The sequence below is a fragment of the Octopus sinensis genome, linkage group LG5 (assembly GCF_006345805.1).
Source record: "Octopus sinensis linkage group LG5, ASM634580v1, whole genome shotgun sequence".
Classification (NCBI taxonomy): Eukaryota; Metazoa; Mollusca; class Cephalopoda; order Octopoda; family Octopodidae; genus Octopus; species Octopus sinensis.
Window position 1 is genome coordinate 115,958,709 of NC_043001.1, and position 16,879 is coordinate 115,975,587.

The 16,879-nt window shown below is 36.3% G+C and overlaps 1 protein-coding gene across 1 annotated transcript in view; it reads left to right on the forward strand.

The window, feature by feature from the left end:
• The window catches only part of LOC115212327, a 97,432-nt gene extending 95,386 nt beyond the window's left edge, over positions 1-2,046 (forward strand). Inside the window, exons 21-22 of the mRNA XM_029781191.2 lie at positions 416-498; positions 1,908-2,046. Of these exons, the coding sequence (XP_029637051.2) occupies positions 416-498; positions 1,908-1,960 (136 nt within the window). The 3' untranslated portion in view covers positions 1,961-2,046. The remainder of the gene's footprint in view (positions 1-415; positions 499-1,907) is intronic.
• Positions 2,047-16,879: the final 14,833 nt, after the last annotated feature.

Sequence of the window (16,879 nt, forward strand, 5' to 3'; positions counted from 1 at the left end):
TTACGGCTGGTGGAGGCTAACTCACGCCTCTCAGTATCATTGAGAATGACATAAAAATGAGTGATTGATTTCACAAAATGGCAATGTGAAGATTATAAAATAATTAAGGTGGCTAACATGCAATTTAAAACCAACCAGGAAATTACCTATATATATATATATAAAATGTATATAAAAACTTATACACGGAGGGAAGACCACCATGTGGATTTCTTACATGCTAAAGAGGGCAAGCCACGGTACTGGACGAATATATTCTTAAAACCAACTTTTAGTCACCCGCTTGTAGTTCTAGCCTTCTTCACTAATTCTGTTCTCAACCATACTGAATGCGGTTATTTTACATATGATGATCCAATCCTAAGCTATATTTGAATATAAAAATAATTGAAACAAAACAATTAATCTCTTTAAGTGTTCAAAGTCAACTGCGGCGCAATATCTCCCAAGTTTTGAACAAATTCCAGGCATTGCTCAACATGAATTTGCTTGATGAAAGTAAGTATCGTGTTTCTTCATTTTTTTAACACCATTACCGTCATAATTAGCTTCATCAATCACCATACCATCCTCTTCGTCGTTGTCGTCATCATCAACCACAATGGATGATATCTTAGGACACCCACGCGTGCACGCAAGCGCACAGACTCTCCCCCTCTCTCTCATACATACAACTATTTATTTACCTTTTCTCGAATCTTGGATAATTTCAATAAATCAGCATTTTATTTTGCGCTTTTCCGTTTCTTGTCCCTACGGAACGGTTTGTCTAACCGAGGGCAAAAATGTTTTCTTCTAATTTTGTATAGAAGTAGAAGATGCAGACTCTACTGGGCAGAAAAATTCACACAATTCCTGTACTTTCTTTAATTCAAACAGGAAAATGATTTAATGCTGCAAATAATTTTCCTCAGCGGAATTTCATTTCGTACGAAGTGATCATGTTAATTTTTGAATAAGAAACGATAGATACACACGCAGCTTATGCGCTTTAATTCATCTCTAAGAGATATAAAAGAGGAATAAATCATATCCCATTGCCGAACAATGATATAATTTTGTTCACTCCGTTTCCATTCATTTCATTTTACCACTCCCAAATCAATATAAGGTCTATCTATTTCCAGCATAAAAGAGGTTTATGCGCATCCGGTCATTATGTCTAAGTAGTGGTCAATATTGAGGAAATGCAACAATAGAGGCCGCGAAACAGACAGTAGCATTTTTACTAGTCAAATCCCGTAACAAATTATATATTGCTCGGGAAAATGTAAAAATATATATACATATACACATACATATTTCGGGATGGTCATGTTATTTATTATTTTTTAAAAATATAAATGAATAAATATATGTGTGCATATATATATTGTGTGCCCAGGGAGAGTACACGGGGATCTCTACGTACAACAGTGTTCGGGCAAACAGATCACATTGGCATAATTTGAAGAAAGCTGTCAAAGTAGTTTCTCATGGATTCAGATCTACGTTTCGAGCATTGTCTTCTGTGAAATATACACGCTGGCCATTTTCAAGATGTACAGATAGATTTTAGGAAAGTGCTCCTACATGTAAACAGGATGTGACCTTTGTGTTGACAGTGTATTTGTCTCAAAGCAGAACCGTTCTTCCATCAGCGCTTGCCAATTGGCTGAAGTAACATGAAAGGCATCGTCATTCATGGTATATTCGTGAATAAGTGGCAAACTGAAATACGATGATCTATTGTTTAGGGAAATATTATTTACTTGTTTAAGGGTTGTACTGGATAGATACCGAAAACAGCTCTAACAGTTCAAATAGTAAGAAATAAACATATATATGTATATATATACAAATTCATACTATCCGGTAATTAATGTGCTTAAAATTTTATATTTTATGTTTTTTCATTATGTTTCCAGGTTCAAGTACTGGTAATGGAACAGAGGATAGAACAGCAGAAACAAACTTTTGAGTGAAAATCGAAAAAGAGCCTCCAAGAATCGTCTTTGATGATATTTTATGCTATAAAACGATATTTTCTGCATATATAATACAAAATAAAATTTTCTCCATATATAATATAAAATAATATTTTCTCCATATATAATATGAAATAATATTTTCTTCATATATGATATAAAATTATATTTTCTTCATATATAATATGAAATAATATTTTCTGCATATATAATATAAAATAATATTTTCTCCATATATAATATAAAATATTCTTTCTTTGTAACGACTCTATAATTATACGTTTCAATAGTGAGGGCGCGTGGCTTAGTGGTTAGGGCATTCGGCTCATGATCGTAATTGTGAGTTCGATTCCACGCGTTGTGTCCTTGAGCAAGACACTTTATTTCACGTTGCTCCAGTCCACTCAGCTGGCAAAATGTTGTACTTGTATTTCAAAGGGTCAGCCTTGTCACTCTCTGTGTCACGCTGATTATCCCCGAAACTACGTTAAGGTACTGTGGAATGCTCAGCCATTTGCACGTTAATTTCACGAGCAAGCTGTTCCGCTGATCGTATCAGCTGGGACCCTCGTCGTCGTAACGGCGGAGTCTTTTTTTTTTTTACGTTTCAATACAACACTATGCATGCATGAGACTGTAAATCCACCATGATGTAATTTAAGCAAGTTTCAGGGCCTCACTATGGCTTGAAACAGAAAATATTGCATGATTTGAAATTATATTGAAATTCTATCTTCTTGCCAATTTAATGTTATCAATGTAAGCTTTAGAATTGTTAAATAAAGGATTAAATCTGATCTGTTGCTACCGTTCGTTTTCTAGATGAAATACTGTAATACCGCAGACTCAGATCAAATACCACCGGAAGTGGCATTGATTCCATTTGTTATTTTAAACATTCCACTAAAATGTTAAAACTTGCAAAATGTATCATGTTGATTAGATTTACGATCATTTATCTAATTAGTATTATCAGGTCATTCAACTGTCATTGTTCAAGTAATCAACATTTCACAAACAGCTACATTCCAATCAAAGCACCGGACGTAGATTCGTCTTCTACACGTTCATGTCTACTTTCACTCCATCAATGTTACACTAACACGAGACTGCGCACGCCTCAATGTCTTCATTGAAGTAGTTTCTTAGTTATATTCTCTACATGATATTCAGGCCCATTAGGCCGCAGTCTCTCTCGGTATCCAACATATTCCAACACCTGGGGATAGAAGACACCCCACTAAAAGAGATGCCAGTCTGTTGCAAGTTTAACCCTTGGTTGTTGCTGGTATTTCTTCTCAGATGACTGCACTGGAAGTGTTTTTCTCGTGGACAGAACGCACCGAACCAATAGTCCATGTGTCTATTTCTGTGTGTGTGTGTGTGTGTGTGTGTGTGTGTGTGTGTGTGTGTGTGTGTGTGTGTGTGTGTGCGTGCGTGCGTGTATGTGTGTGCGTGCGTGCGTGTGTATGTATGTGTGTGCTTTTTAGCCCCTTCTGTTTTCCGGATTATTGGTCGCTCTCTTGCCAGCCGGAACACCGCTACGCCCTTCTTTTATGCTCTGCTTGTTGCTGTTAAAAGATATGTAGCCGTGTATCGTAACAGCTCTGTCATTTCTACTGCTTATTACATGGCCTGTGGTTTTAGAAGTCTTGATACATCGACTGAACTAAGGAATTATTTTTTAGCTTCCTTCTAATTAGATGGTCGCACCATTTCACTCTCTTCCATCTGACTATTTCAGTTCTGGTTTATTTCATGTAAATAACGTTTCTTATACAAATTACGCCACTCTCATTATATCTGTTTAGTTTTATACACATTTTAATAACCTCTTACGTATGTGTTTCTAGACCCTGATTAGAGAAACAAAAATGTGCAACCTATCAATGCATCGCTGGCTGATGTCCTACAAGCTCCAGATCCTGTTTCTTAAATCTCTCAAATGCTATACATGCTAGCGTAACCTGTCTTTTCTAACCTGTGTGTCTAGTGCGACGGATACTACACAACTCTCTGTGACACGTTCAACATAAGAACCATTCAGTGTAATTATTTCCTTTGCTTTGTGTAATTAATCTGTATATAATGCTATTCGTTTTCATAGCCCATTTTCCCCATATTTCGTCTGAGACCATCCAATATTAGGTTTGCTTCCCAACCACATAATTCCGTTTTTTTTTGTCTCAACGTGTGACATGGCACTTTGGGCAATTTTCACCATACTGAGAAAAAAGTACTAGGGTCAATTCGTTCGACTAAAACTTATTCCAGGGGCCCTCCACCTCCTCCAGCATGGCTGCAGTCTCATGACTGAAATAAAGGAAAAAGTTTTAAAATATATATTTCCTCACTTCGTTATTATCTGTGAACACATATTTTCTCTATTCTCCTTTCAGTGAAGAAAACAAATCTGTCTCCATGACATTTCTCCTTCACTCAATCTCTATCTCTTTTGCTACTTATCTCTCTCTCTCTCCTCTCTCTTATAGCTTTGCCTCTCCCATTCACTTTCCTCATCAGTTCATGCTTTTCTCTCTCTCTCATATCACATGTTGCTTCCCTGTGTGTGGAGAATTAATCCAGCAAAGACGTTCAGCATTTTTATAATTGTTTTTCATCTCCGCTGTTTCGTTTAACATATTTTCTCTCTTCATTGTGAACCACAAACATAATCATTCTTCATTATTTTTCACACCATAACTTACTTCTCCTTGATCTGTTTCTCTCTGCCTTTCGGTCCTCATATGGCCCCTCCTCCATACCGTTGCCCACAAATTCCATAGGTTCTACAACGATGAGCCCCCAATATACTACAAGCACTATGACGAACAACCTGGTTATGAATCTAACTCTGCAGGATCACAATGTTCAAAAACACATCTACAGACATCTACACATCTGTGCCTTACCTCAATATACAACACTTAACCTATATTGGGTGCTTGTCACACGTAGTTGCAGTACTTACAATCTTGTGAAAATATGACATACAACAGACAATTTGTAATACGTCCAGGCTGACAAGCAAGCTTTAATACGTGAGTGCACGAAGATGTTGAATTCTATACAAACACAACATATAAATGGAACTAGTAGATTATAAACCGTAATGGTTAGCACAAGGTTTATCGAAGAATCAAATTCTGGATTAGTTACATTCACATCTTGGCTATGGGCTCCAAGAAGGGAAGTGCTGTTCCCTTGCATATTCCGCTATAATGCCTAGAAGAATAGTAAAATTCTGACCAATAGCAATATTCTGAACATATGGACGTGATAGATGTGTAGCGAGACCAATTTCTATTATTGTATATTTGGAAACATTAAGTTAGTTTCTGAAAGCTCACCACGCCACTCTGTTGAGATTGGTTAAAATAACTATCATAAAAGTCATTGGACATTTATTGAACCCTGTGTTGTGATTAGCTGAGTGTTGCGCGGGCGCTGGATCGAAGGTCCAATAACGTTACGCGTTATATATTTCTGGAGCCTCATTTCTTTTCATAAATTGGTGCCATAAATTATTTACGAGTCAGAGAGGTGAGAGTCATTCATCGAGGCGAAGTATGCGGATCCTGCCGTTTTCAGCATTAATTTGCTTACTCCATCTAATTTTTGAGAGCGGTCGAGTTCACTTTTAGTATTCTCGTTTGTGAGAGCAGTCGAGTTTATTTCAGATATTCTCATTCTAAAAATCATCTCTGGCTCATCGTTGAGAGGATGTTGGTATTGTCTCGGCGGAGGTTTGCACCTTTTAAGTGCTCTACTGATTATTGTTATTGTTGTTGCTGCTTCTGCTGCTGATGATGATGATGAGATACAAGGTAATTCGGTAAACTGAAAATATCATTTCAGTCACCTATTCGATTGATTTATTTACAGAGTAATTCAGTTAACTGAAAGTACCTTTTCAGTTATCCACTCGGATGTTTAATTTAAAGAGTTTACAGGTTTATCCGTGATCCATCCTTGCCTCATTCGTTACTGTTGTGGAAGGATTTCGACAACTCCCATATGATTAAAAGTGAATTGTCACATTTGCTATGAATAAAGAACTGTCGAGTTATCAGCAGTTCGCCGTGAGCCGTGTAACCTCGTACAACAGGAAGCTCGTGCGTTCGTGTAAATACTTCGTTAAATTATTTATCAAACTTACAAGTATATAGAAGTTACTTATAAAGGAAATATACTTACACCATGCCTCACGTTTTTGACAGTATCCGCGGAAGGAAGAGACTTGTGGATGACATGAATTACATATTATGAAGCACAGAAACAAAACGCCGATGAATCTAAGACTTACAGGAAATTCGAAATTATGTCCTGTAAGTCTCGAGTGCACATTAGGATACATGAGGAAGATCATACCATAATTCGGCACATTGGTGAAGATCCTCATTGTTCATGTGCTTCAAAATCCGTGCATCATATTCAGGTGGGGTTATTCAGTGTTCCGCAAAAAAAAAATCAATAAACTTACACCCCGCTTTTTATCAGCTAAATGAATTACTCCAAAGACTGAGTTGGAATGTCCGCTTTAAAACAGAATCGGATATGCCTCGCACTAATAAACTTTTAGAGAGATTTCACAACGCCCTACAAATTTCCTTAATTTGTTCACATCCGAATATATGGAAATAATTACTGCATTGAAAAGGGAAGAACACTTGGCACAGCTGAGAAAGGTTGAATTTGATCGAGGTGGGATCTGCGAGACCAAACAAAAATAAAAGAAAGAATATAAGCAAACGGATAAGTATTGAGCGACATAGTCCCGAAAATAAGATGGATTTTATATGAGCAATAGCTCCTAACCTTCATTTTTATTGAAACTTTTAGTAATAATTTTAGGTTTTACTCGACCTTTTATTTTATCCTTATTCAACGTTTTATTTTTTCTAATAACGGGAGTGAAATTGACTGGTAGTCAAATTACCGGAGTCAAAATACCGGGGGTGTAGTTATCAGGATTCAAATTACCTGTCGCCTATTCAGTCGATGTCTGAGGGATACGGGTTCGAGTGCCATATCGGCTTACTGGCAACTTCTTTCGTCTCATAAGGCTACCCAGACTTTCTCTGCTATCTCTACAGCTTTACTGGGTTTGAAATGTCCTTCCTTATCTGCAAGGTATCGCGTTTGAAATGGTTAAGTATGTTATCATTTATTTATGCAGAAGAGATAACATTACATGACAGGGAGTAGCTTTGATGGAAGAAAAACATTCGCAAAATACATAAAATCCTACGTTTCTTATTAAGAGAGACTAATGAGTGTTTCTCTCGATACCACAGGGAATGTGAACCATCTTCTAAATTTATGTCCCAGATTCCAGATACAGTTTTGAAGAATCAAATGAATACTTTGATCACCTATAAACGAAAAGAAACTTGTTACTATGGAATTGCTTCAACGTAACCGTTGGAGACCTCCGCAGCAATGAAGAAGCAGGCTGAAGCAAGAACTGAGCAAATGCTATAGAAAGATAAAGCTGCGGCAAACTAAAAGAGAAGCGAGCATAATTACTACGTTTGTGTGCAATAAAGGGTCTCATGATAACAAACACTGTGTACGGAAAAGAATGTCTGGGAGCTAAATCAATATATACAATATCCTTCAATTCATTACTTTGAACAACGATCGTCAAGTTTGCTTTGGCAATTCTAAAGATATTTTGGTGTCACGAATTGTGTCACCAAAACAGATCAAATAACCTTTAAAGTTCAATACCTGAAATTCAAATCTTACTATCCAACATATACAAAACGCAATATCCCATACAACCTAGCCGGGAAAAGTTGTACGTTTGTGGAGGATGTGAGAATCAGAGACAAAAGTCTAACAAAACTAAAGGAATCTCTACCCAAGCAAAACTATCCGTCTCTACTCATAGAAAATGGTATACAGCTTGATATAGTAATACCCATACAAGAACTTAGGGCCACCCGAGGAAGAGGAAAACGAGAACAGATCATACCAGTTATAGTGGCACACAACCCATGTTACCGGAATACCTTAAGCATTGCAAATCAAACTTGCCGATCATTATTCAAAGTAATGAATTAGAAGATATAATCACGGATGGAGTCATGGCTCTAAGTAAAAGACAGTCGAAAGACTTGAAACATTTAATAAAGGCAAAGTGTGATCTTAGCAACAATCATTCATTGTGTCTAAGTACAATGATAATCGATGTGGGACATGTCAGTTCATACATATCGGTCAATATAGGAACAAAAAATAAACGGAAGAATATTTGCAAATATAAATATGAACTGCAAAAGCAGAAATTTAATTTACTGCATCAAATGCCAGAATTCTGAAGAGATATACATTGGCCAGACTTGGAATGCACTAGCGGAACGTTCACGTGTGCTCCAATAGTAAATAAGAGATCCTGATGTCGGCCAGAAGATCCCTTTAACCGAACACTGACAACATGTGGTCTACACAACTGAAGAGAAATCGAGAGAAAAGTTAGAGAAAAGAATTTTATTGATAAACTGAAACCCGTTTTTAAATGGACAAAACTAATAATAGTAACGGTGATGACTGGAATGATGATGATGATGATGATGATAATAATAATAATAATAATAATAATAATAATAATAATAATAATAATAATAATAATAATAGTGTCACTTTGATGGCATGAACTACTCTCTCACTCAATAATAATAATAATAATAATAATAATAATAATAATAATAATAATAATAATAATAATAATAATAAGGAGAAATAATACGATACCGGGGGACATTTAAGACACCGGGGGACGTTTAAGACACCGGGGGACGTTTAAGATGTAAGAACGATAAAACAGAGCTCCGAAATCTATCCACAAACATCGAAAACAAGGACATCGTATGGAGCAAAAGATTTACTAACAAAGGATTGGACTGTATCCGCGTAAGTAATACTCATTAAAATGTATTACTATTTTCGAAACGAAATGATGTATTTTGACTCGATATCATCTCAACCTCTAACACAACACATGTAAACATGCGTGCAACTTTACGATCCATCAACACCAGATCATCCCCGACACCAAACACCATGTACAAAGGAACTACGAAGAAATTAAATTCCACCGATATTATTCAACCCAAGAATAACAATCGGGAGGTACGTACTCTAAACTTACAACACAGAATGTACGAAAAACTACACGTGCAAAACAATGTGGCAACAGAAATGAACGAATATCAGAAATAGAAATAGAACATCTAAAAGAAAAAATACACCAGGAAAATGTAGATAGAAGCCACACAACAATGCCGAATAATATAAACACTGAAACAGTAAAACACGAAGACAAACGTAACATTCCCAACAAACACGATATAAACAAAAAACAACAAACCCAGACCGTAAGGATGCATAATAATACACGACAAACAATAAGCCAAAACACGGCAAACAAACATATAAATAAGAAAGAAATCGACACAAATCTAAAACCTGGAAACAACGAAGGGGAGCCTAATGATTATGATAATATAAAAAGTAAAATAATCAAAGAACTGAAAACCACAGAGCTCAAAATGAACCACCGACCGTACCTCCTAAAAATCCAAAAAAAAGAAACAACACCAATTATAAACAGCATAAACCTAGCCGTCACGAAACTAATAGCCACTGAAACAAAAAACGATATCACTGAGCTAAATGACTTAGTATACGCAACAGTCACTGCAGCCACAAAAGAAGCTGGACACTCACTCAAACCCATCCAAACAGGAGTACAACCACCCAAACAAACCCTGTGGATAAATAACACCAAAACAAAATACAAAAAATGAGAAAATATCTGTCGATTCTTAATGAAATCAGTAGAAAATCAACGCTACTGAGCAACAAAAAAAAAACAAAAATACTCCGCAAATATATCATCACAGAAAAAGATTTACCTGAGATAAAAGAAAAGCTGAAGCCACATATCCTTGCCAAAGCACAAAGGATCCGCCGGTACGAGAAACGCAAGCGCTTCTTTGAACAAAACAAAAAGTTCAACTCCAACCCCAAAAAGTTCTACCAAGAACTTGGCAAAAATAAAATAGAAATCACTGCAGCACCAACGGCAGAGGAAGTGGAAGAATTCCGGAGAGAAATATGGTCGGCGAACGAACAACCCCAAAACAGGGAGTATCAAAACAACAAACTCAGCATCTGAGCAACTTTGGACCCCCATAACAACTGAAGAGGTCACCCAGGCACTGCAAAGACTAAGCAATTGGAAGGCACCTGGGCATGACAAGATCCCCAACTTCTGGTTGAAATATCTAACAGGAATGCAAAGAAGCTGGCTGAAAATTTTAACAACATACTAGCAGAGCCAGAGACAATACCTGAATGGCTCACGAAGGGGAAAACCATCTTAATTCCCAAATCAAATGAGACAGCAAAACCAGAAAACTACAGACCAATAACCTGTCTCCCTACAATGTACAAGGCATTTACTGCAGTGATATCGCATAGGTTGAACAAGCACCTGGACGAAAACAGCCTGTTTCCAGAAGAGCAGAAAGGATGCCGCAAAGGCTCATATGGCTGTAAAGATCAACTAATGATTAATAGAGCCATAACTGAAAAGAGCCACAGAAAGAAGAAAGGCCTCAGTATGGCCTGGATCGACTACAAAAAGGCGTTTGATAGTATCCCCCACACATGGATCCTCGAAACACTAGCCATTAACAAAATAGCACCAACAATTATAAAATACAAAGAACACTATTAATAAATGGCAAACAGTGCTACAGCTCCAAACAAAAGAGGGACTCATGAAAACCAAAGCCATCCCCATTAGAAGAGGAATATTCCAGGGAGACACGCTCTCTCCACTCCTTTTCTGCTTGGCACTGTCACCTCTATCGGATATGGTAGATAGAACTGGATGCGGATATAAATGTTACGGCAAAAAGATCAGCCACCTTTTATATATGGATGACCTAAAACTATACGCTACAAATGACAAACAGCTGGAAACACTATTAAAGACAGTTCATGGATTTACCAAAGAAATATATATGAAATTTGGATTAGAAAAATGCGCCAAAGTAACCATGAAAAGAGGAAAACCAGTTAAGAGAAGCAACATCACACTAGATAAAACCTATGAAATAAAAGAATTAGACCAAAGCCAAACTTACAAATACTTAGTAATCCAAGAACTAGATAAGACACAACACACACAAATGAAAGAGCAAATAAAAAAAGAATATTATAGACGAGTTAGATCAATACTAAAAACAGAGCTCAATGCTAAAAACAAGATAATAGGTATTAACACTTTAGCTGTCCCAGTTATAAGTTACAGCTACAATATCCCTAACTGGACACTAAATGAACTGACCAAAATAGATAGGAAAAGAAGAAAAATAATGACAGGATCTAGGATGCATCACCCAAAATCTGACATAGAAAGACTATATATACAAGGTATAGAAGGTGGTAGAGGCCTTATACAGCTGGAAAACTACTATAAAATAACCACCATAGGTCTGCAAAAATATCTACTTCAGAAGGAAGGAAAACTGATAGAAATAGCGGCAAAACACGAGCAAGACAAAAAACTGTTCTCAGTATCTAAGGAAGCTGACAAATACAAACAAGAAATCATACCACCTAATAAATATGAAGAAGAAGAAGAAGAAGAAGAAGAAGAAGAAGAAGAAGAAGAAGAAGAAGAAGAAGAAGAAGAGAAGAAGAAGAAGAAGAAGAAGAAGAAGAAGAAGAAGAAGAAGAAGAAGAAGAAGAAGATGATGATGATGATGATGATGATGATGATGATGAAGAAACACAAAAGCTATAAAACAAATGAAATCCAAACTAAAAATAGAACAGCAACGTAAATACTATACTAAACTAAACGCAAAAGAAATAGACAAAGAAAAATCCCAGCAATGGTTGAGAAGCTCAGGACTCAAAGCAGAGACAGAGGGATTTTTAATTGCAGCTCAAGACCAAAGCCTCCCCACCAGAAATTACCAAAAACATGTAATGAAAAGAAATATAACAAGTAACTGCAGAATATGTGGAGATGGACAAGAAACAATAAATCATATTATCTCTGGCTGCCCAGTCCTGGCTAAGAAGGAATATATTCACAGACATGACAGAGTTGGAACCTACATACACTGGAAGCTATGCCAACATTATGAAATCACAACAGAAAAAAGATGGTATAGGCACACACCAGAAAAGGTCACAGAAAACGAGAAAGCAACCATACTCTGGGATATGCCGATACACACAGATAGAGAAATTAAGGCCAACAGACCAGATATAGTTTTCAGAGATCATGAAGAAAAAATGCCTTCTAATTGATGTATCAATACCGGCAGATGACAACGTGCCTTTAAAAGAAATAGAGAAACTTTCAAAATACAAAACCTGGAAATAGAGGTAACCAGAATGGGGAATCTGAAAACAGAAACAATTCTTATCATAATAGGTGCATTAGGCATGATAAAAAAATATTCAGACAAATACATAACAAAAACACAAGAACTTACTAACACATATAACATACAGAAAATTGCACTACTAGGCACTGCACACATATTACGCAGAACACTTTCCATAAAATAACTAGCAGAGCATCACAACAAATCACAGCACATACCCAAGGCACACAGAGCTGTGCTCGGTAGTGAAGTGAAAGCACGCTATAAAAATAAAACAACTGAATAATAATAATAATAATAATAATAATAATAATAATAATAATAATAATAATAATAATAATAATAATAATAATAATAATAATAATAATAATAATAATGATAATAATAATAATATTAATAATAATAATAATAATAATAATAATAATAATAATAATAATAATAATAATAATAATAATAATAAGGAAAAGGCGGCTGGACGTGACGAGGAGAAGGCGGCTGGACGTGACAGAGGATGGACGTATTTTTACGATGCTCTGATGTGGCAACAGCTAACCCAGCAGGACAACTTAAAAAACAACTGTAGAAAACTGGAAGATCTACTGTTTTCTGTGAGTAATTTGAATTTCCCTCAAAATATGTTAAGGAACTTACATATCTACAGCTCATACAAACGAACACCTAACAAGACAAATTAGAAACATAAATATCTCCAATTTTGTGTGAACATTTAGTCGTCTCTCATGACTATAAGAATGTGTAAAATTGCTTTTTAAATTGCCTTTTATTGTAACAACACAATTAGATGCACGATAAAAAATTATGGATGTAAGCACCTGCTAATATATACATACAACTGAATTCAGAAATTTAAAAAATATATACATTACATTGAATTCAGAAATTAAAAAAATCATCGATGTGAACATCAAATAATATGTGTGTGTGAGTATACATATACATATACATATGTATGTGGAAAGGAAGAAAAGAGAAAGGAAAAGAATGTAGACAGGTTTGACCTTTACTGACCATTACTGTCCTTTGTCTATTCGGCTATCTCTCCATCATCTGCTGAATCTATTTATAGACCCATAGAACATGACCTCTTTAACCAACTACTCTCCCACACAATGACAGTAGTGATGATGATGGTGAAAATGATAGGAACAAAAATAACAATAATAAGATACTGCTGTCGCTACACATAAAACAATATCATTGATGATGATGATGGTGATGGTGATGTTGATAATGATGATGATGGTAATGGTGATGATGGTGATAGTAATAACAATAATAACTGACAGATCCCTTTTTCTTTCTTTTTTCTCCGTATTTTATTCTCATTATTTCGAACTAATACAAGCAGAGTGAGCATTTTAAAAGTTTAAAAGAGGAAGGGAAAAGAAGGAAGGAAAACGGGAAAGAAGGAAAAAGAAAGAAAGAGAGAGGAAAAAAGGAAGAGAAGGAAAAAATGTTCGGAGATAAAACTATCAACAAAAAAAATACAGACGAATACAGATCTGCTAGCCTTAACAAGCTGCGCTACGAGCAATGCTTACATGTAGAGAACCCTAAACTGACAGATCCCTCTCCTAATGTAAGAGTGGAAGCTCGTCATGCTTCAATGTAAACAAAACAAACTACAAACCGCATTGGTCGTCGCGCGGATTGCAAAAGACCACGTACCCGAAAATTGAACCAAATTCTGATTGAAAAATCAGCTACTGGATCAAATCTTCCCAACACACAGGAGCTGGACGAACCCCACAACCGGAATATTCCAACAGATGGCCTTCCATGCTCGTCACCAAATAATCAAAAAAAAAGAAGGAAAAATGGTCTAGGGAAGATAATAAAGAAGTTCTTGTGGCCTTCTACCATGCCATATATTTCCCCACAGATAAATCTAACACTGTACAAACATACTTAAACTGGAGACAGAAACACCCTGAAGTAAGACCCTACATAGACAGTAACAAACTTGCCAACGTCAGAAGAAACATTATTAAACAAAATACTGACTGGAGTAGAGATTGATCAAGTTAGACAAGCAATATCGGATAAAATGAACGAAGCTGCAGCTAGAGAAGATAATACAGAGGAAATAATTATAGACCAGCCCAGGGCTGATAAAAACGAAGTAAGGATTGAAAGAGTTAGTATAAGTGATAGGAAAAGTGAAATATTCTCTGAACCAATCATAAACACTAAGACAGATGAACATCAAATAGATAAAGAAAGTCACACAAATATTGACCCAACAGAACTACATGAGCTAAAAAAAACTCAAATCATGATTGAATGGCTGAAAATTAAAGAGACTAGCATGGATGAACGTGATACACTCCCTAAAATCTGCAACTCTAACCAAAACATGAAAATAATTGGTAAAATCCGGCTTGCACTTAAGGTTATAATTTCAGCTAATGAGGTTGATATCACAAATCTCAACCACCAAATACATAACAAAAACACCAGGACTTACAAACACATATGAAGTCGTTCTGTATGCATCAGCGAAAATCTCAACGATCCTATGTGGTGTAAAGATTAGAAAACGGCAACATTCCCACAAAAAGCCTTCTTGGCAAGAGCGTTTGCAACAACAAATTCAACTATTTATATCTGACATTGAATATTTGAAAAACCTTAAGGTTCACAAGACTACCAAACCTACAAAAAGCCCCAAATTAATGAAAAAATACAATATGAAAACTATACTTGATATTGATGCCACCATAGAAACCATCAAACAAAAGGTATCTGCCAAAGCTGCCCGCATAGCGAGGTATGAAAAGCGTGTTAGATTTTTCAAGGACAACAATATGTTCAAAAATAACCCCAAGAATTTTTACAGGAAGATAGGAAAACAGCGTTTACTGTAAGGTCTGTACCATCAAAAGAAGAAGTGCAGGGATTTTGGAATAAAATTTGGGCAGAAGAAAACACACACAACGAAAAGACCCCCTGGATTGACAGAATATCGACAGAACTGGACCCCTTAGAAGAGCAAAAGTGGGAGGGTGTCAAGGTAGAAGATATAAGATCTGCTCTCAGGAGGTCAAGCAAATGGAAGTCTCCAGGAAAGGATAAAATTCCTAACTTCTGGCTGAATGCCTTCCCAGAGAGCCATGAACTGCTAACAGAACTGTACAATGATGTTTTGCAACACCCTAGTAGGATGCCTGCTTGGCTAGTTAATGGATTAACATTCCTGCTTCCAAAAAGTGAAGAAACAAATGAACCAAAAAACTATAGACCCATAACCTGCTTAACAACTATGTATAAAACGCTAACATCTGTCCTGACGGAATATATTTATAGTTTTTTTAACAGACAGCTGCATATTCCCTAATGAACAGAAAGGATATAAACGTGGATCCTACGGCTGTAAAGACCAACTACTCATCAATAAGATGATCTTAGAAGATTGTCACAAACGACACAAAAACTTATCAATAGCCTGGATAGACTATAAAAAGGCTTTTGATAGCCTACCACATTGCTGGATTAGGAAATGCCTGGAAATGTATAAGATAGTACCTACTCTGCGAAACGTTTTGACACTAAGTATGAGAACATGGAGAACCACACTAACTCTGAACAGTGACAATGAATCCCTAAATGCTGGTGATGTAAAACTTTCATGTGGCATTTTCCAGGGTGACTCACTGTCACCACACCTCTTTTGTTTAGCCTTAATACCTCTCTCAAAACTGCTCAATGATGCGCAGTACGGATATAAAATGTTTGATAAAAATATAAATCATCTCATTTACATGGATGATCTAAAGCTTTTTGTAAAAAATGACCAACAACCCAAGGGCTTACTAGCGATAGTCAAACAATTCAGTGACGACATCAGAATGCAATTCGGTCTCGATAAATGTGCAAAAGTTACCTTTATCAAAGGAAAAATGACAGAAACATCTAACGTTAACCTTGACCAGCAGAATGTCATAAAAGAACTAGACCCAGCGGAGAGCTACAAGTAAGTAGGGGCAATTGAAGGGAACGGAATAAGGCATTCAGAGATGAAGGAAAGGATCAGGAGAGAATGTTATCGAAGAGTGAGAGCAATACTCAAGACAGAGCTAAATGCAAGAAACAGGATCGAAGCGATCAATGCATTAGCCATACCAGTCGTGACTTACAGTTTCAATATCGTTAACTTGTCAATTACTGAAATATTTCAGCTCGACAGAAAAATACGAAAACTGTTGACAATGCATAGAATGCACCACCCTAAGGCAGATACAGAACGACTTTATCTGCCAAGAAAAGAGGGAGGCCGTGGTCTTTAACAACTGGCAATAACAATGAAGATTGCTACAATTGGCCTAGACGCCTACCTGAAAATCTATGAGGACTGGATGTTAAAACTTGTCTCAAAATATGAAAACAAGAAAGCATCATACTCAGTAACAAAACAGGCAAAGGAATATATCTAAGTCAATTCCGAATACAACAAATTTCGGAATTAGAGATAGA